The 19,981-nt window shown below is 46.9% G+C and overlaps 1 protein-coding gene across 6 annotated transcripts in view; it reads left to right on the top strand.

Annotated features, from left to right (window-relative positions):
- Positions 1–19,981, top strand: part of GRIA2 (glutamate ionotropic receptor AMPA type subunit 2) — a 238,519-nt gene that overhangs the window by 156,615 nt on the left and 61,923 nt on the right. For all 6 annotated transcript variants that reach the window (XR_016311762.1, XR_016311763.1, XM_089670410.1 and 3 more), the window contains exon 7: positions 18,260–18,427. Coding sequence is in view for 4 of the 6 variants with exons in the window: in XM_089670410.1 (XP_089526536.1) it covers positions 18,260–18,427 (168 nt within the window). In the remaining 2 variants the exon portion in view is untranslated. The remainder of the gene's footprint in view (positions 1–18,259; positions 18,428–19,981) is intronic.

Raw genomic sequence — 19,981 nt, 5'->3', positions numbered from 1 at the left:
GTTAACAATGGCTGGTCAGGGTGCGGTAGACGTGGCGCACAGATCTCAACGCCACATGACCCCTGTGGGGGCAGGACAGGAAGAAGAGGAGGAGGTAGAGGAGGACATTTGTGCTCAGGAATTATTGAGTGAAATGGGTGGTTTTTCCACTCAGCGGACAGGAGTGGAGGAGCAGGAGCATCTGGTAGAGGAGGAGGAGGAGGAGACAGAGGACCCAGACGCACCGTGGCAGTATGCTGTGGAGATGGAGGCAGGGAGTCCCTCGCATTCCTTGGCACAAATGGCCCATAGCATGCTCGGTTGCTTGCGTAGCGACAGCCGAATAATAACCATCAGACAGAGGGATGACTTTTGGCTGTCCACCTTGTTGGACCCTCGCTACCGGTCCAAAATGGTGGCCTTTTTCACACCTGCTGAGAGGGAGGCCAAAATTACGTACTATAAAAACCACCTATGTAGTCAGTTGGTCTCTGCCTTTGTGCGCCATCGTCCATCCTCAGACACTGTGGGCCCTGTGCGCTCGCGTTCCGCTGGCATGGCAGCAGGGGAGGGGTGGGGTGGTAGGAGCAGTGGCAGCTCCACCAGCAGCGGCTGCCTCAGTCTGCAGTCGATGATGAGTAGCTTTCTTCACCAGCGCAGTGAGGAAACTACTAACCAGCCGCAGCAGCAGCAGCAGCATCAGGTGGACCTGGAGCAGGAGCTCAAACAACAGGCTTGGGCCTACTTGGACAGCACCCTGCCAACCGAGGTAGACAATCCCCTTGACTACTGGGCAACGAAACTTGACCTTTGGCCCCAACTAGCTGAATTTGCCCTTGAAAGGCTGTCATGCCCGGCCAGTAGCGTGGCATCGGAGCGCGTGTTTAGTGCGGCAGGAGGTATTGTAACTCCGCGGAGGACACGACTGTCCACCCAAAGTGTGGAGAGACTCACGTTTGTGAAAATGAATCAGGCGTGGATTAGTCTGGATTTCAAACCACCAGTTCCTGACACAACTGACTAAATCCGCCATGAATCATGCCTCAAACATGTGCCACTTTCAGGTCTCCTCACACTGCTGGTGTGTTGAATTTTTTGACATAGGGTGCTGGCAGATTACGGGCCTCCTATAGCTGCTGCCAGGCCCCTAATCTGCCATAGGCCCCTATATACCACCTCCTCCTGCTGCTGCCAGGTCCAGAGTCTCTCATGGGTCCCTGTACGGCCTCCCATTGCTGCTGTCTCCATCGCCACACTCTGCTGCCATGTGCCACTTTCAGGTCTCTTCACACTGCTGGTGTGTTAAATTTTTTGACATAGGGTGCAGGCAGATTACGGGCCTCACATAGCTGCTGCCAGGCCCCTAATCTGCCATGGGCCCCTATATACCGCCTCCTCATGCTGCTGCCAAGTCCAGAGTCTGTCATGGTCCCTGTACGGCCTCCCATTGCTGCTGTCTCCATCGCCACACTCTGCTGCCATGTGCCACTTTCAGGTCTCTTCACACTGCTGGTGTGTTAAATTTTTTGACATAGGGTGCAGGCAGATTACGGGCCTCACATAGCTGCTGCCAGGCCCCTAATCTGCCATGGGCCCCTATATACCACCTCCTCCTGCTGCTGCCAGGTCCAGAGTCTCTCATGGGTCCCTGTACGGCCTCCCATTGCTGCTGTCTCCATCGCCACACTCTGCTGCCATGTGCCACTTTCAGGTCTCTTCACACTGCTGGTGTGTTAAATTTTTTGACATAGGGTGCTGCAAGATAACGGGCCTCACATAGCTGCTGCCAGGCCCCTAATCAGCCATGGGCCCCTATACCGCCTCCTCCTGCTGCTGCCAGGTCCAGAGTCTCTCATGCCATGTGCCACTTTCAGGTCTCTTCACACTGCTGGTGTGTTTAATTTTTTGACATAGGGTGCAGGCAGATTACGGGCCTCACATAGCTGCTGCCAGGCCCCTAATCTGCCATAGGCCCCTATATACCGCCTCCTCATGCTGCTGCCAGGTCCAGAGTCTCTCATGGGTCCCTGTACGGCCTCCCATTGCTGCTTTCTCCATCGCCACACTCTGCTGCCATGTGCCACTTTCAGGTCTCTTCACACTGCTGGTGTGTTAAATTTTTTGACATAGGGTGCAGGCAGATTACGGGCCTCACATAGCTGCTGCCAGGCCCCTAATCTGCCATGGGCCCCTATATACCGCCTCCTCATGCTGCTGCCAAGTCCATAGTCTGTCATGGTCCCTGTACGGCCTCCCATTGCTGCTGTCTCCATCGCCACACTCTGCTGCCATGTGCCACTTTCAGGTCTCTTCACACTGCTGGTGTGTTAAATTTTTTGACATAGGGTGCAGGCAGATTACGGGCCTCACATAGCTGCTGCCAGGCCCCTAATCTGCCATGGGCCCCTATATACCGCCTCCTCATGCTGCTGCCAAGTCCAGAGTCTGTCATGGTCCCTGTACGGCCTCCCATTGCTGCTGTCTCCATCGCCACACTCTGCTGCCATGTGCCACTTTCAGGTCTCTTCACACTGCTGGTGTGTTAAATTTTTTGACATAGGGTGCAGGCAGATTACGGGCCTCACATAGCTGCTGCCAGGCCCCTAATCTGCCATGGGCCCCTATATACCGCCTCCTCATGCTGCTGCCAAGTCCAGAGTCTGTCATGGTCCCTGTACGGCCTCCCATTGCTGCTGTCTCCATCGCCACACTCTGCTGCCATGTGCCACTTTCAGGTCTCTTCACACTGCTGGTGTGTTAAATTTTTTGACATAGGGTGCAGGCAGATTACGGGCCTCACATAGCTGCTGCCAGGCCCCTAATCTGCCATGGGCCCCTATATACCGCCTCCTCATGCTGCTGCCAAGTCCATAGTCTGTCATGGTCCCTGTACGGCCTCCCATTGCTGCTGTCTCCATCGCCACACTCTGCTGCCATGTGCCACTTTCAGGTCTCTTCACACTGCTGGTGTGTTAAATTTTTTGACATAGGGTGCAGGCAGATTACGGGCCTCACATAGCTGCTGCCAGGCCCCTAATCTGCCATGGGCCCCTATATACCGCCTCCTCATGCTGCTGCCAAGTCCAGAGTCTGTCATGGTCCCTGTACGGCCTCCCATTGCTGCTGTCTCCATCGCCACACTCTGCTGCCATGTGCCACTTTCAGGTCTCTTCACACTGCTGGTGTGTTAAATTTTTTGACATAGGGTGCAGGCAGATTACGGGCCTCACATAGCTGCTGCCAGGCCCCTAATCTGCCATGGGCCCCTATATACCGCCTCCTCATGCTGCTGCCAAGTCCAGAGTCTGTCATGGTCCCTGTACGGCCTCCCATTGCTGCTGTCTCCATCGCCACACTCTGCTGCCATGTGCCACTTTCAGGTCTCTTCACACTGCTGGTGTGTTAAATTTTTTGACATAGGGTGCAGGCAGATTACGGGCCTCACATAGCTGCTGCCAGGCCCCTAATCTGCCATGGGCCCCTATATACCGCCTCCTCATGCTGCTGCCAAGTCCAGAGTCTGTCATGGTCCCTGTACGGCCTCCCATTGCTGCTGTCTCCATCGCCACACTCTGCTGCCATGTGCCACTTTCAGGTCTCTTCACACTGCTGGTGTGTTAAATTTTTTGACATAGGGTGCAGGCAGATTACGGGCCTCACATAGCTGCTGCCAGGCCCCTAATCTGCCATGGGCCCCTATATACCGCCTCCTCATGCTGCTGCCAAGTCCAGAGTCTGTCATGGTCCCTGTACGGCCTCCCATTGCTGCTGTCTCCATCGCCACACTCTGCTGCCATGTGCCACTTTCAGGTCTCTTCACACTGCTGGTGTGTTAAATTTTTTGACATAGGGTGCAGGCAGATTACGGGCCTCACATAGCTGCTGCCAGGCCCCTAATCTGCCATGGGCCCCTATATACCGCCTCCTCATGCTGCTGCCAAGTCCATAGTCTGTCATGGTCCCTGTACGGCCTCCCATTGCTGCTGTCTCCATCGCCACACTCTGCTGCCATGTGCCACTTTCAGGTCTCTTCACACTGCTGGTGTGTTAAATTTTTTGACATAGGGTGCAGGCAGATTACGGGCCTCACATAGCTGCTGCCAGGCCCCTAATCTGCCATGGGCCCCTATATACCACCTCCTCCTGCTGCTGCCAGGTCCAGAGTCTCTCATGGGTCCCTGTACGGCCTCCCATTGCTGCTGTCTCCATCGCCACACTCTGCTGCCATGTGCCACTTTCAGGTCTCTTCACACTGCTGGTGTGTTAAATTTTTTGACATAGGGTGCTGCAAGATAACGGGCCTCACATAGCTGCTGCCAGGCCCCTAATCAGCCATGGGCCCCTATACCGCCTCCTCCTGCTGCTGCCAGGTCCAGAGTCTCTCATGCCATGTGCCACTTTCAGGTCTCTTCACACTGCTGGTGTGTTAAATTTTTTGACATAGGGTGCAGGCAGATTACGGGCCTCACATAGCTGCTGCCAGGCCCCTAATCTGCCATGGGCCCCTATATACCGCCTCCTCATGCTGCTGCCAAGTCCAGAGTCTGTCATGGTCCCTGTACGGCCTCCCATTGCTGCTGTCTCCATCGCCACACTCTGCTGCCATGTGCCACTTTCAGGTCTCTTCACACTGCTGGTGTGTTAAATTTTTTGACATAGGGTGCAGGCAGATTACGGGCCTCACATAGCTGCTGCCAGGCCCCTAATCTGCCATAGGCCCCTATATACCGCCTCCTCATGCTGCTGCCAAGTCCAGAGTCTGTCATGGTCCCTGTACGGCCTCCCATTGCTGCTGTCTCCATCGCCACACTCTGCTGCCATGTGCCACTTTCAGGTCTCTTCACACTGCTGGTGTGTTAAATTTTTTGACATAGGGTGCAGGCAGATTACGGGCCTCACATAGCTGCTGCCAGGCCCCTAATCTGCCATGGGCCCCTATATACCACCTCCTCCTGCTGCTGCCAGGTCCAGAGTCTCTCATGGGTCCCTGTACGGCCTCCCATTGCTGCTGTCTCCATCGCCACACTCTGCTGCCATGTGCCACTTTCAGGTCTCTTCACACTGCTGGTGTGTTAAATTTTTTGACATAGGGTGCTGCAAGATAACGGGCCTCACATAGCTGCTGCCAGGCCCCTAATCAGCCATGGGCCCCTATACCGCCTCCTCCTGCTGCTGCCAGGTCCAGAGTCTCTCATGCCATGTGCCACTTTCAGGTCTCTTCACACTGCTGGTGTGTTTAATTTTTTGACATAGGGTGCAGGCAGATTACGGGCCTCACATAGCTGCTGCCAGGCCCCTAATCTGCCATGGGCCCCTATATACCGCCTCCTCATGCTGCTGCCAGGTCCAGAGTCTCTCATGGGTCCCTGTACGGCCTCCCATTGCTGCTTTCTCCATCGCCACACTCTGCCATGTGCCACTTTCAGGTCTCCTCACACACTGCTGGTGTGTTGAATTTTTTGACATAGGGTGCTGGCAGATTACGGGCCTCCCATAGCTGCTGCCAGGCCCCTAATCTGCCATGGGCCCCTATATACCGCCTCCTCATGCTGCTGCCAAGTCCAGAGTCTGTCATGGGTCCCTGTACGGCCTCCCATTGCTGCTGTCTCCATCGCCACACTCTGCCATGTGCCACTTTCAGGTCTCCTCACACACTGCTGGTGTGTAGAATTTTTTGACATAGGGTGCTGGCAGATTACGGGCCTCCCATAGCTGCTGCCAGGCCCCTAATCTGCCATGGGCCCCTATATACCGCCTCCTCATGCTGCTGCCAAGTCCAGAGTCTGTCATGGGTCCCTGTACGGCCTCCCATTGCTGCTGTCTCCATCGCCACACTCTGCCATGTGCCACTTTCAGGTCTCCTCACACTGCTGGTGTGTTGAATTTTTTGACATAGGGTGCTGGCAGATTACGGGCCTCCTATAGCTGCTGCCAGGCCCCTAATCTGCCATGGGCCCCTATATACCGCCTCCTCATGCTGCTGCCAAGTTCAGAGTCTGTCATGGGTCCCTGTACGGCCTCCCATTGCTGCTGTCTCCATCGCCACACTCTGCCATGTGCCACTTTCAGGTCTCCTCACACTGCTGGTGTGTTGAATTTTTTGACATAGGGTGCTGGCAGATTACGGGCCTCCTATAGCTGCTGCCAGGCCCCTAATCTGCCATAAGCCCCTATATACCGCCTCCTCATGCTGCTGCCAAGTCCAGAGTCTGTCATGGGTCCCTGTACGGCCTCCCATTGCTGCTGTCTCCATCGCCACACTCTGCCATGTGCCACTTTCAGGTCTCCTCACACACTGCTGGTGTGTTGAATTTTTTGACATAGGGTGCTGGCAGATTACGGGCCTCCTATAGCTGCTGCCAGGCCCCTAATCTGCCGTAGGCCCCTATATACCGCCTCCTCATGCTGCTGCCAGGTCCAGAGTCTCTCATGGGTCCCTGTACGGCCTCCCATTGCTGCTGTCTCCATCGCCACACTCTGCCATGTGCCACTTTCAGGTCTCCTCACACTGCTGGTGTGTTCCATTTTTTGTCATAGGGTGCTGGCAGATTATGGGCCTCCCATAACTGCTGCCAGGCCCCTAATCTGCCATGGGCCCCTATACCGACTCCTCATGCTGTGACGTTGCAACAAGGTGGAATTCAACCCTACATATGTTAGACCGCCTTTACGAACAGCAAAAGGCCATCACAGATTTCCTGATGTTAAAAGCAGATAAAGGTACTCCCTGTGTAACTTAGATGTCAGCCATTGGCAGCTCATGCGTGACACCTGCGCTTGCTCAGGCCCTTTGAGGAGGCCACGCTATTCGTGAGTCGGCAGGACTATGGGATGAACGACGTCATTCCTCTGTTGCACGTCCTGGAACAAATGCTGTTAACAATGGCTGGTCAGGGTGCGGTAGACGTGGCGCACAGATCTCAACGCCACATGGCCCCTGTGGGGGCAGGACTGGAAGAAGAGGAGGAGGTAGAGGAGGACATTGGTGCTCAGGAATTATTGAGTGAAATGGGTGGTTTTTCCACTCAGCGGACAGGAGTGGAGGAGCAGGAGCATCTGGTAGAGGAGGAGGAAGAGGAGACAGAGGACCTAGACGCACCGTGGCAGTATGCTGTGGAGATGGAGGCAGGGAGTCCCTCGCATTCCTTGGCACAAATGGCCCATAGCATGCTCGGTTGCTTGCGTAGCGACAGCCGAATAATAACCATCAGACAGAGGGATGACTTTTGGCTGTCCACCTTGTTGGACCCTCGCTACCATTCAAAAATGGTGGCCTTTTTCACACCTGCTGAGAGGGAGGCCAAAATAACGTACTATAAAAAACACCTATGTAGTCAGCTGGTCTCTGCCTGTCTGCGCCAACGTCCATCCTCAGACACTGTGGGCCCTGTGCGCTCGTGTTCCGCTGCCATGGCAGCAGGGGAGGGGTGGGGTGGTAGGAGCAGTGGCAGCTCCACCAGCAGCGGCTGCCTCAGTCTGCAGTCGATGATGAGTAGCTTTCTTCACCAGCGCAGTGAGGAAACTACTAACCAGCCGCAGCAGCAGCAGCAGCATCAGGTGGACCTGGAGCAGGACCTCAAACAACAGGCTTAGGCCTACTTGGACAGCACCCTGCCAACCGAGGTAGACAATCCCCTTGACTACTGGGCAACGAAACTTGACCTTTGGCCCCAACTAGCTGAATTTGCCCTTGAAAGGCTGTCATGCCCGGCCAGTAGCGTGGCATCGGAGCGCGTGTTTAGTGCGGCAGGAGGTATTGCAACTCCGCGGAGGACACGACTGTCCACCCAAAGTGTGGAGAGACTCACGTTTGTGAAAATGAATCAGGCGTGGATTAGTCTGGATTTCAAACCACCAGTTCCTGACACAACTGACTAAATCCGCCATGAATCATGCCCCAAACATGTGCCACTTTCAGGTCTCCTCACACTGCTGGTGTGTTCCATTTTTTGTCATAGGGTGCTGGCAGATTACGGGCCTCCCATAGCTGCTGCCAGGCCCCTAATCTGCCATGGGCCCCTATACCGCCTCCTCATGCTGCTGCCAAGTCCAGAGTCTCTCATGGGTCCCTGTACGGCCTCCCATTGCTGCTGTCTCTATCGCCACACTCTGCCATGTGCCACTTTCAGGTCTCCTCACACTGCTGGTGTGTTCCATTTTTTGTCATAGGGTGCTGGCAGATTACGGGCCTCCCATAGCTGCTGCCAGGCCCCTAATCTGCCATGGGCCCCTATACCGCCTCCTCATGCTGCTGCCAGGTCCAGAGTCTCTCATGGGTCCCTGTACGGCCTCCCATTGCTGCTGTCTCCATCGCCACACTCTGCCATGTGCCACTTTCAGGTCTCCTCACACTGCTGGTGGGTTCCATTTTTTGTCATAGGGTGCTGGCAGATTACGGGCCTCCCATAGCTGCTGCCAGGCCCGTAATCTGCCATGGGCCCCCGTACCGACTCCTCATGCTGCTGCCAGGCCCGTAATCTGTCATGGGCCACTGTTGTCGCTTGTTGGCATATTCCGCTCGTTCAGATGCTCCTTCTCCTGCTACTCCTCTTCACGGATTCCGTCAGCAGTCTTTCTTGGAATCCGTTTCCAAGAGACAACAGTTTGCGAGCACGCACCCGACGGTGCAGAAGCTGAACGTCCTCCTGTCCAAGTTGCTGCTGCCAGGCTCGTAATCTGTCATGCGCCCCTGTACCGCCTCCTCATGCTGCTGCCAGGTCCAGAGTGTGTCATGGGCCCCCGTACCGACTCCTCATGCTGCTGCCAGGCCCGTAATCTGTCATGGGCCCCTGTACCGCCTCCCCATGCTGCTGCCAGGTCCAGAGTGTGTCATGGGTCCCTGTACGGCCTCCCATTGCTGCTGCCAGGCCCGTAATCTGCCATGGGCCCCTGTACCGACTCCTCATGCTGCTGCCAGGCCCGTAATCTGTCATGGGCCCCTGTACCGCCTCCTCATGCTGCTGCCAGGTCCAGAGTGTGTCATGGGTCCCTGTACGGCCTCCCATTGCTGCTGTCTCTATCGCCACACTCTGCCATGTGCCACTTTCAGGTCTCCTCACACTGCTGGTGGTTTCCATTTTTGTCATAGGGTGCTGTATGGCCTCCCATTGCTGCTGCCTCCACCGCCACACTGTGGCTCCACACTCTGGTTTTGGCCCCGTGACTGCCCAAATGAGTGAAGTGTGCGGTGATTCTAAGATCGACGGCACTCATCTGCATGTCATACTGACTGACAGTATTATTTCTCTTCCCCAGCAGACTCCAAGGGCATTTAAATTAAAGGTACAGTGTTCTGCACTAATATTAAGTCTCTCTGAAGCCTAGAAACACCCTTTTTTAAGTTAAATTCACAGCGAATTTATTCGACTCGAATCGAATATTGTCCACGAATTCGCCGAATCAGTCGAATCGAATTTTTCATTTCTTCGCTCATCTCTAGATACAATAGTAAATAAGGTTAGCTTGTGTTCACTTGCCATATGCTAGTAGGAATCACATTTTTGTTAATTTCCATCGCACAGGATTGGATGTTATCTACGTCTTTAGTAAACCAACCCCAATCTGTTATCCTATAACCACCCACAAACCCATAAAACATGGCATAGTGTTCCTAGGTAGACAGTTATGTCACAAGTCAGTTGCCTAGCTCCACCAAATTATCCCACATATTCAGTAGCAATACTTGAAATAGCAAGCTGTCACAATGCAGTATGAAAGGAGAGCTTTACTTATGAATAAGTGAAATGCAGAGTAATTATTTTGTAATTTGTTGTGCACTTTTGAATTTAGTTCTTTCTCATAGCATGACGTTCGTTTTAAAGTAACGCTTCACAGTTTTATTGGTTTTCTCCTCTGCATCTGATGATTACAGTTGAAATCCCTATCATCTCACAGATGCACATCATGATTTTTTTCTAGTAAAATCTTTGTCTCTATTGAGATCCATTTTTTTTAGGAAAACTAGATCTTAGCAATACATCAACCCACAGAATGTTCACTGCAACTTGGGTGAGTCAGCTATTTTTATTCCAGATAAAATTAGAGGCCTTTTATCATAGCAATTCCCTATGGAGCTAAGCTTGCTAAATCATATATTTTTTTAGCACAGTGCTCTACCTAGGTGCTTTCTTTGAAGAGTCAGTGAATCATGTTGAGTGCCACAAGATACACATACAGTATACTCAATTCTTTGACATTAACATAGTTTTCTCTCTGCTTTAAATTCCGTGTAGGACATTTCATTAGGATTTTATATGGCTCTTTTCATTTTTCCTGGAAAGGGCAGATAATGTCCACCAATATTTTTAGATTTTCATGTCACTACCCTAAACACTTCCTTTGTTTAAGACATTTGTACTTCCCCACAGCCATACTTTTTAATGGCTGTGCAAAATGTAGATGGCATTAAATGTTACTGCAATGTTTCTGGTTGTCAGATCTAGCAGTCAAGTGTATACTGTTTCAGAGAACAAGCCAATGATTGAGTGAGAGTTCTAGAGATACTTTGATGCGTGTATTGTATACATATACTGTATGTATTCTATGTAGCCATTAGTGAAGAGTAGAATATGTAAAAAGGAAATCAGGGTTGCAGAAATTGAAAACAAATGACAGATTGCAAAATATAGCAGGACAAACCCCAAAAACCTCTTCAAATATGTTAATAGTAAAAAGGTCAGGTCCGAGCATATAGGCCCTTTACAAAATAATCTAGAGTGGGTGACTGGGGACAAAGAGAAGGCAAATTTATTAAATACAGTCTTCAGCTCTGTGTATACAAATGAGCATGTCCATAATAGGAATGATATTGACACAGCCCGAAATGATCCACAATGGCTCAAAATTGATATGGTCCAGAACTATTTAGACAGACTGAAGATAAATAAAGCACCTGAACCAGATGGCATGCACCCATGTGTCCTTAAAGAATTGAGCTTTGTCATTTCAAAGTCATTATTCCTAATTTTTTTAGGGACTCTTTAATGACTGGCATAGTACCTCAGGATTGGGGTAAGGCCAACGTGGTGCCAATATTTAAAAAGTGATCAAAATCTTTACCAAGCAACTATAGACCGGTTAGTTTAACTTCTATAGTTGGGAAGATACTGGAGAGTTTAATAAAAGACCACATAAATGAGTTCTTGCTGGAAAAAAATATTTTAAGCAACAGACAGCATGGATTCATGAAAGAGAACTTGTCAAACAAATCTGATTTCTTTTTATGAGGAGGTAAGCAAGACCTTGGACAGAGAGTGGCTATGGATATCATATACTTGGATTTTTATACAGTTTCCCATACATGGCGAATGTGTAAGGTAAAGTCTACAGACTTGGAAAAATTAGTGTGTAAATGGATAGAAAATTGGCTAAAAGTCGATATTCAGAGAGTAGTGGTCATTGATTCATACTCTGAATGATCTAGGGTTGGTAGTAGTATACCCCAAAGTTCAGTGTTGGGACCTTTACTTTTTACTATATTTGTAAATGGTATAGTATCTGGGATTAATAGTACCAATTCAGTGTTTGCAGATGACACCAAGCTATGCAGTGGAATAAAGTCCTTTCAGGATGTCTCCAACTTTCAAGCTAACCTCAAAGCACTGTTTAATTGGGCAACTGAGTGGCAAATGATGTTTTAATGTTGATAAATGTAAATTTGTGCACTTGTGGAATATGAATATGCATGCATCATACATACTAGGTGGAGTACAAATGGGGGAATCAATGGTGAAGGTCTGGGGGTTCTGGTAGATCATAAGCTTAATAATGGCATACAATGCCAAGCTGCAGTTTCCAAAGAGAGCAAAATCCTCTCTTGCATTTTACCCCTGTGCAAATTATTAATGAGACCTCATTTTTTTTTGCAGTTATTTTTTGGGCACCAAGTCACAAAAAGAATATCAGGGAACTGGAGAAAGTGCAGAGAAGGGCAACCAAACTGATAAGAGGCATGGAGGAGCTCAGCTATGAGGAGATATTAGAGGAACTGAATTTTTTCTCTCTTGAGAAGAGGAGATTAAAGCGATTCTAAAGTTTAATTCTTCTCGAGTCCCCCACTTGCTCTCCTTTCTCTTGGGTACTTCCACAGCAAGCAGCTTGCTATGGGGGCACCCACTGCTACATGTGTCCATGGAGAAGCCCCCCCTCTCTCCTTATTGGTTGACTGGCTGTGGTTGACAGCAGTGGGAGCCAATGGCTCCTGCTTGCTGTCTCAGCCAATGAGGAGGCAGAGACCCGAGTCAGCCAAGGCTGTAATTCACATCGCTGGATCACGATAAGTCTCTTTACCTTTGTGCATAGAATGCATAAAGGTAAAAAACCTTCAGCCTTTACAGCCACTTTAGGGGGGATATGATAAACATGTATAAAAACATAAGTGGCACATATAGTGAACTTGGTGTAGAGTTATTCACCTTAAGGACAGTACAGAGGACAAGCGGCACTCTTTACGTCTTGAGGAAAAGAGATTTAATCTCCAAATACGGAAAGGTTTCTTCACGTAAGAGCTGTGAAAATGTGGAATAAACTCCCTCAAGAGTTGGTTCTGGCCAGCTCATTAGATTGCTTAAAATAAAGGCCTGGATTCTTTCCTAAGAACACAGAATATAACTGGATACTAAACTGGATACTAACCTTTATAGGTAAAGTTGATCAAGGAATATCAGATTACGTCTCTTAGGGATCATGAAGGAAGTTTTCCCCCTGCAGGAGCAAACTGGGGTTTGCTGGGGTTTTTTGCCTCCCTCTGGATCAACTGTGGGTATAGACTTAGAATTTCTTTTTCTTCCCATTTATGCTTGAACTAGATGGACTTGTGGCTTTTTTCAGCCAGACTAATGCATTCAACGGCAGAACAAATGCATTTGTTGCATTGCAAAACTGTCTTCAGCTGGTAAAGGTCTCTGCAGTCTCTGCAACAAAAAATGTCAGCCAGTGTTAATTATTTGTACAGTAAAAATTCCCACTGCAGGAATCAGATTCAAATGGATGGAAATAACTTCTATGCTCAGGACTGTAAAGGCATCTTAGTTTGCTGACCAGTGGATAGTTGAGGTTATACATATGAGCTTATTAATGTAACTTATGTGAACAGCTGGCACATGCTTTGAAGAATGTAACTGTAGTTTGAGAATTATTCTTCACCATCAGTCTGCTTATCATCAGCTGCTTCACCTTAGCACCTGCCTTGTTTGTCCCATTCTACCACCACCAGCTGCCTCCGTTCCTTGTCGTAACAGCATATTATTCCCTACATTTCAAAACAGAATACATCTCCTGCTTTACATCATCATTTATTGCACCATGTTGCCTGTAAGGGGGTGTTCAGTACAATGTGTATGCCCTTCTCACGTTGTGCGCTCACAAACAATTGCTCTTGGACTCCAACCTTTAATCTCTGGTTGATTATTAATTTCACTTTGCTGTCCTCTTGTCTTGGTCTTTCACTCTCACCAGTCAAGCTGTACCTTTGTTCCTGACTCCTCTGCTTTCCCTACTCTGTATTCATTAGTCCAGATGTCAGCTCTCTCTACCAAGCTCTACAAGTACCTCTGATCTTGCCTCCAGTACACCCCTCAGTCCATGAGACATGCTCTCTATGTCTCCTGTCTTTTCTCAGCCCACCTAAACATTTCAATCTGCCTCTACCTTCTCTTGAGTTCCATTGCTCCTAACCTCCACTATGAGTTCCATTGCTCCTAACCTCCACTAATTAATTCCCAGGGAGTACTATAAGTCTAATGAGGGTTACACTTACCACATTTCTACTACAGTAATTTTGATATTAACATGCTAATAATAAATACAGAATAAGGTGCAATGATCTCTGTTGCCTCCTGTTATCTCATCTTGAATCAGAGTTGAAAAGCAATTCAGTCAATTTGTAAAAAATATAGTCGGCAGCTTCGAATTCTGTAGCTTCTGACATTAAAGAAACAGACCGATTCTCAGTGGGACTGATTCTTTGCCAGATTTTGATCCCTGGCAGGTGCCGCGGGAGCTGAGTGTCACTTCCTGCTGTTTCACAGCTGGCAACCCATTGCCCACGTGTGAGATCCGCGTGGTGCTGTCAGACTGCCCATATGGAAGAAAAATATATTTGAAATATAATTTTAAAATATTCTTCCCGAAAATATTGACATATATTTGAAATGCTACAATTTTGCCCATATTCAATATATATCAAAATCTATTCAAATACAAAAAAAAAAAAATATATATATATATATATATATACTGCATGTTGAAATGCGTTTTTACAAAATATAAGAAAAAAATATTTAAAAATACATTTCAAATATACTGTATGTCTTTAAAAATACAAATTTGCATTTTTGGAATGCATTTACAAATATATTAAAAATATATGTTAAAATGACTTTTTATGTTAAAACAAATCTGAAGAATATATTTAAAAAATATATATTTTTAAAAATATATATTTTAAAATATATTCTTCACCTAGACAAAGTGAAATTGAGTACCTGTCAGAAAAAGGTACCCTGTCTTAGAAAAAAAAAATGTTGATGGGGCGGGTCGGGTAGAGCGTTGGTCTAAACTAATGTAATTCTTGCCTAGGCAAGAAATGCGGAAGTGGGAGCAGGTACCTGTCTGAAAAAGGTACCTGCACCCAGCATGAAAAAAACACAACTATTAAAGTTATGGGGGAATGTGTTGGGGGGGGAGGATTCCTACTTTACCAATTGTACATTGGTTACTGATCCCTGCTACTTAAATTCCAATCTAATTCCACTGTCTATATACAGACACACTTTTAACTTTTATTGCACACAGCTTTGAGCTACCTTTTCATACCTAGTTTCTCTTTATTAATTTGGCTTTTAACTTTGCACTACACGAATGTAATTAGTGGCCATATCTGCAACATAATATACAGTATTTATATGCTTATATTATTAAAATGAGAATATTACCAGCTGATAGCCCACACTGGGCTGCCATGTCAGCTCATGTCAGTCACATTGTATTATGTTTCTTCTTTGTAAAATGAGCTGTTGTGTTGATATCTGTTGGTGTGGAAATAAATCACATATTTATATTTATATTCGTGTTGACTGCTTAGTGCCTTCAAGCACTCTGCACCAAGCTAACCATGGGACATTCTACACGTCCTACTTTTCTTAGAAACATAACATTTGACTTAAATGCTTCATTGGCAGGCTTCTTTCATTATATTATTTATAATTTACTTATTGGCATGAAAATGTTATTGTTTTATTTTAGATGAAATCTCTCATCTGAGACTTTAAATATAATATTGGGGTTTTACATACTTACAGACTTAAAGTGTACGTAAACCCTAACAATGAACAGTTTTGGTCTAATATATATATACTTGAAAGCATTTTTTTATATCTGTTTTTAAAGTGTAAAATATACCTGTTGATTATGTCAGAACTTTAGAGCTATCATGTGCCCTGTTCCATCTATTATTTCAAAGAGCCTATGTATCCATCCTTGCTATTATTGGGGCTACAAGTCGGGTAGTGCCTATGGCTTGGAGGTGAACACAGTGGGATGGATTAAGTAGTTTAGCAAAAGAAATCTGAGCAGGGCTGACAACACTCAGTCCACAAAAATGCCACATGTTGTTAGGTCACATTAGGTTAAGACCTAACTGCATTTCACAGGTTATTTTCTGCACTTGTGTGGTCTGTGAAGGGAAAAAAAGTTGGATAAATGTACACGTGTTCAAAGACGTACTGCATATATTGTTTTAAATTTTGCATTGGCATACACATTAATATAAATAATGTCAATATGTATTTCTTTTAGTTTCTGTTAGTTGTTTTAAACTAAAGTGTTACTAAACTCACAACAGTCTGTATATGCACTAAAGCATGCTTGTTATACTCACTGTGGAACCTAGGGGTTAATCCTCTGCATTGTTTAAAAATTCTGTTTGATCCTGACTCCTCTGATCCTCCCCTTCTTCCAGTTTCGTCTTCTTATCTCCTGATAAGACATAGTGTGTGCAGTCACTCTGCACATGCTCAATTTGGTGTGTCTTACTAAAGAGATTTTTCTTCTTGGGAGAATGCATGTGATCAGAACAGGGCCAATCAGCACTGTCCAGACAGAGGTCAGGGGTTTTGCATCCTCCTAGAGCAGAAAGAAAACTCCTCCTACAAGCTTTTACCAGTGCTTAGCTGGACACTAACTGCTGATGATAAAAGTATTTCGCAATTTATATATACTAAAATAATGGCATTTCCATGTTCTGTGTACTGTGGGAGACCAGATATAGTGAATGCAGGGTCCTGGATATAGTAACACTTTATATTCCTATGGGGACTTGTGATATGTGATCATTTTCATCTTATGCTGTGTACAAAGGCAATACACAATAGAGTTGATTTTGTAAAGAAATAGAGAGTGCATGTTCACTTTGCAAAGTGAATGTTAGTAAATAAGGTGAAACCATGTTCACTTTGAATACCCAATCATGTGTGAGGGAAAAAAAACAGGATTTCTGCTAGGTCGTGATAGAAAAATGTATGGGAAAATGTGTTTACACCTAATTTACTAAGTTCTGTGAATTTTTACTTTTCTAATTGAAGCCACAATTCCTTTATTAAATGAACTCCATAAAATGAATGTAACTGCTTTAATTTTTCCTATAATGCTACCACCTCCCCCTCACTCCCCCTCTCTGTTGGGGTCCCTCAAGGCTCTGTCCTCGGGCCCCTTCTCTTCTCCATCTACACCTCCTCCCTTGGCCAACTCATACACTCTCACGGCTTCAACTACCACCTCTATGCCGACGACACACAAATCTATCTCTCAACCCCCCACCTCACCCCCTTGGTCTCAGCCCGAATCACACACCTACTGAGCGACATATTAGACTGGATGTCGCTCCACTTCCTTAACTGAACCTCTCCAAAACCGAGTTTCTTGTCTTCCCCCCAGCCCGGACACCACCCCCCATTGACTTCTCCGTCACATCCAACAACGCTACCATCAAACCCACCCTGCAGGCCAGAGTACTTGGTGTCATTCTGGACTCCAACCTATCCTTTCAGCCCCAAGTCCAATCTTTAACAAACTCGTGCAGACTCCACCTCCGCAACATCGCCAAAATACGCATGTTCCTAACCCCAGAAACCACTAAACAGCTCATCCATTCCCTCATCATATCACGACTCGACTACTGCAACTCCCTCCTCACTGGCCTGCCTCACCGCTGGCTGTCCCCGCTTCAGTCGATCCTGAATACGGCTGCCAGACTCATTCACCTTTCCAACCGCTCTGTCTCCGCCACCCCCCTCTGCCAATCTCTCCACTGGCTTCCGATTCCGCAACGGATCAAATTCAAAATCCTAACACTGACGTACAAAGCTGTCCACCACACTGCCCCGAACTACATCACTAACCTAATATCCAAGTACCGCCCAGCACGCACACTCCGCTCCTCACAAGACCTCCTTCTCTCTAGTTCCCTGGTCTCCTCCTCCCATGCCCGCCTCCAGGACTTCTCCAGGGTGTCACCCATCCTCTGGAACTCCCTGCCCCAACCCATCAGATTATCACCTACCCTCCTCTCCTTTAGGCGCACCCTGAAAACCCATCTCTTCAGGGAAGCCTACCCCACCCCCTGCTAACTTGCCGACCTCCTCCACTCTTCCTACCACTCCATCCCCCACAGCTATCTCCTCCTGTGCCACCATCCCCTCCCTCCTAGATTGTAAGCTCGAAAGAGCAGGGCCCTCAATCCCCTCATGTTTTGCATTGTATTGGTATTGTTCTGTCACATGTTCTGACCCCCTCTGTAATGTACAGCGCTGAGCGAACTATTGGCGCTTTATAAATACTGTATAATAATAATAATAATAATCAGCAGTGTTTCCTTCTGGGAGTGACATAACATGAGCATTAACCTCAGGTTGAGTTGTACACAATTGTCATATACTGCCTTTTTCAATTGTTTTTTAATAAGCTTCCACAAAGGAAATCATACAACCAGAAAAACTCTCTTTTAGGCTAATTAAATAATTACAATAACCCATTTCAACCAATCAGAATACACTCTACTGAAGTCAGAATAGCACAGGGTAGTTCTTGAGTTTTTGTCATGGATACTTAGGCAGAAATGACCTATGCATGCTCATGAAAATCTTTGCTTATGTGCCCCTGAAAGTAGAGAGGTCAGAATGCCAAACCAATAATCTCTTGTATTAAATTAAATTGTATGCATGTATTTTATAATATTTTGTAAAGTGTTGTATTTTTAAAATTATATTTTGTATGTCATTTTCAGTATACATCAGCTCTGACATTTGATGCTGTTCAAGTGATGACAGAGGCCTTCCGTAATTTGCGTAAGCAGAGAATAGAAATCTCAAGAAGAGGAAATGCGGGAGATTGTTTAGCAAACCCAGCAGTGCCGTGGGGACATGGAGTAGAAATAGAAAGAGCTTTAAAGCAGGTAACACAAAGCTAACTGTGATTATTTCCTTGAAAAAGAAAGTTGATCAGCGACCTAAAAGCAAGGTCTAGAATTTAAGTGTGCCTTCTTCCCTCTTGCTGAAATGTTGAATAACAGTTAAAAAAATCACCTGTAGGAAAAAGAAGTTAGATAATAGATAGATAGATAGATAGATAGATAGATAGATAGATAGATAATAGCTTTCCCCCTGGCGTCCATCTATGGTGGCAAAGCAAGGGTGACGTCTTCCTCTTCCAGCAAGATCTGGGAGTTGTAGAAAAGCCCACATCTCACTGTACTGCAGTGTTTTATTGTGACATTTACATTACTCACCATTCACCAGAACTTTGTCAGCAGGATGATAACATCACCAACAGTTTTTAGGTAGGGTGTAGGGGGGGCATTTATAAAGCTGGCCTTGCATTGAGTGCAAAGTCCAATTTAACTGGAGCTACTAATTATTTTTAAAGCCAAAACTTTTTCTCTTAAAGTTTTGGCTACAGTAGGGAAGGAATAAAACTTCTGAGGAAGAAGCACAGTGCCTCTTAAGTGTAGCCTGTGATACAAGTTTAATAGTTAAAAAGTAAGTAGGCAACTCACATGTTCATAGATAATAAACAGGCTCATCATAAATGGATGTGCAGTCTGCCTCATCGCCAAGCTGGTAAGCCGCAATGTAGTGTGTCAAAGTGGGATGGTGGAGAGCGCTGGAGTAGGAGGAAAGCGCCGGGTTGGTCCGCTGTAGTGGCCCACTGTGAAATTCAGGCAGTGACCTCGCCGTCTGACGTCATAAAGGTGGGGCACATTTCTGAGCATGCGCAAGGTCCGAAATAGACCAGCGCACTCCCTTCTCAAGCAGGTAATACAATGTGAATGGGAGCCTTATATGGGGAACAGGGAGGGATAGTGGGAGGGGAGATTGAATGGGGAACAATTGACGAGCAGGATGAATTTGCTAATGGTATCATGTGAATACATAAAATTTCATAAGATAACATAAAAAATATGACATAGCAAAATGAACATATAATTGAACATATGATTTAAAGGATTACACTTAGAGGCGATGTGTTTTTTCCTCTGTTTCTCCATATTAGAGTCTGCTTCACTCTACCACAGCTTGCTCTGGTATTCGGACTGTTTCATCCCCGCCCCCGTCATTGGACTCCCATTTTCCTGGATTTATTAAGACTCCATGGACTTTTGGCCTGCAGATTCCATGTGCCTATTACCTCCTTGATCAAGGAATAAAACTTCTGCCACGTTTTGTTGTTGTTGTTGTCATTGCTGTTGGGTCCCACTGGAGAGATTTTCCTTCACTTTTGTCTTGAAACATAACAAGTAATGAGAGAAAATCTCTCCAAAGTAAAGGAAATCCTCTCTTAGACAGTTATCCCTGGAACAAGTGTTCAGTTGGAAGATTTCATCACTATCCCTGACCCAGTGACAGCTGAAGATTTTCCCTAGTTTTTAGTTCCAGGGACAATGATGACCAGGACAAATAGAGAGGGCAAATCTCCACTAGTAGGGACAGAGACAACAATACAATTCTGA

The sequence above is a fragment of the Staurois parvus genome, unplaced genomic scaffold, assembly GCF_062004578.1.
Source record: "Staurois parvus isolate SC_StPar_1 unplaced genomic scaffold, SC_StPar_1.0 ptg000090l, whole genome shotgun sequence".
Taxonomy (NCBI): Eukaryota; Metazoa; Chordata; class Amphibia; order Anura; family Ranidae; genus Staurois; species Staurois parvus.
The sequence above is the reverse complement of the archived record's forward strand: the minus strand, read 5'-3'. Positions and strand labels throughout refer to the sequence as shown.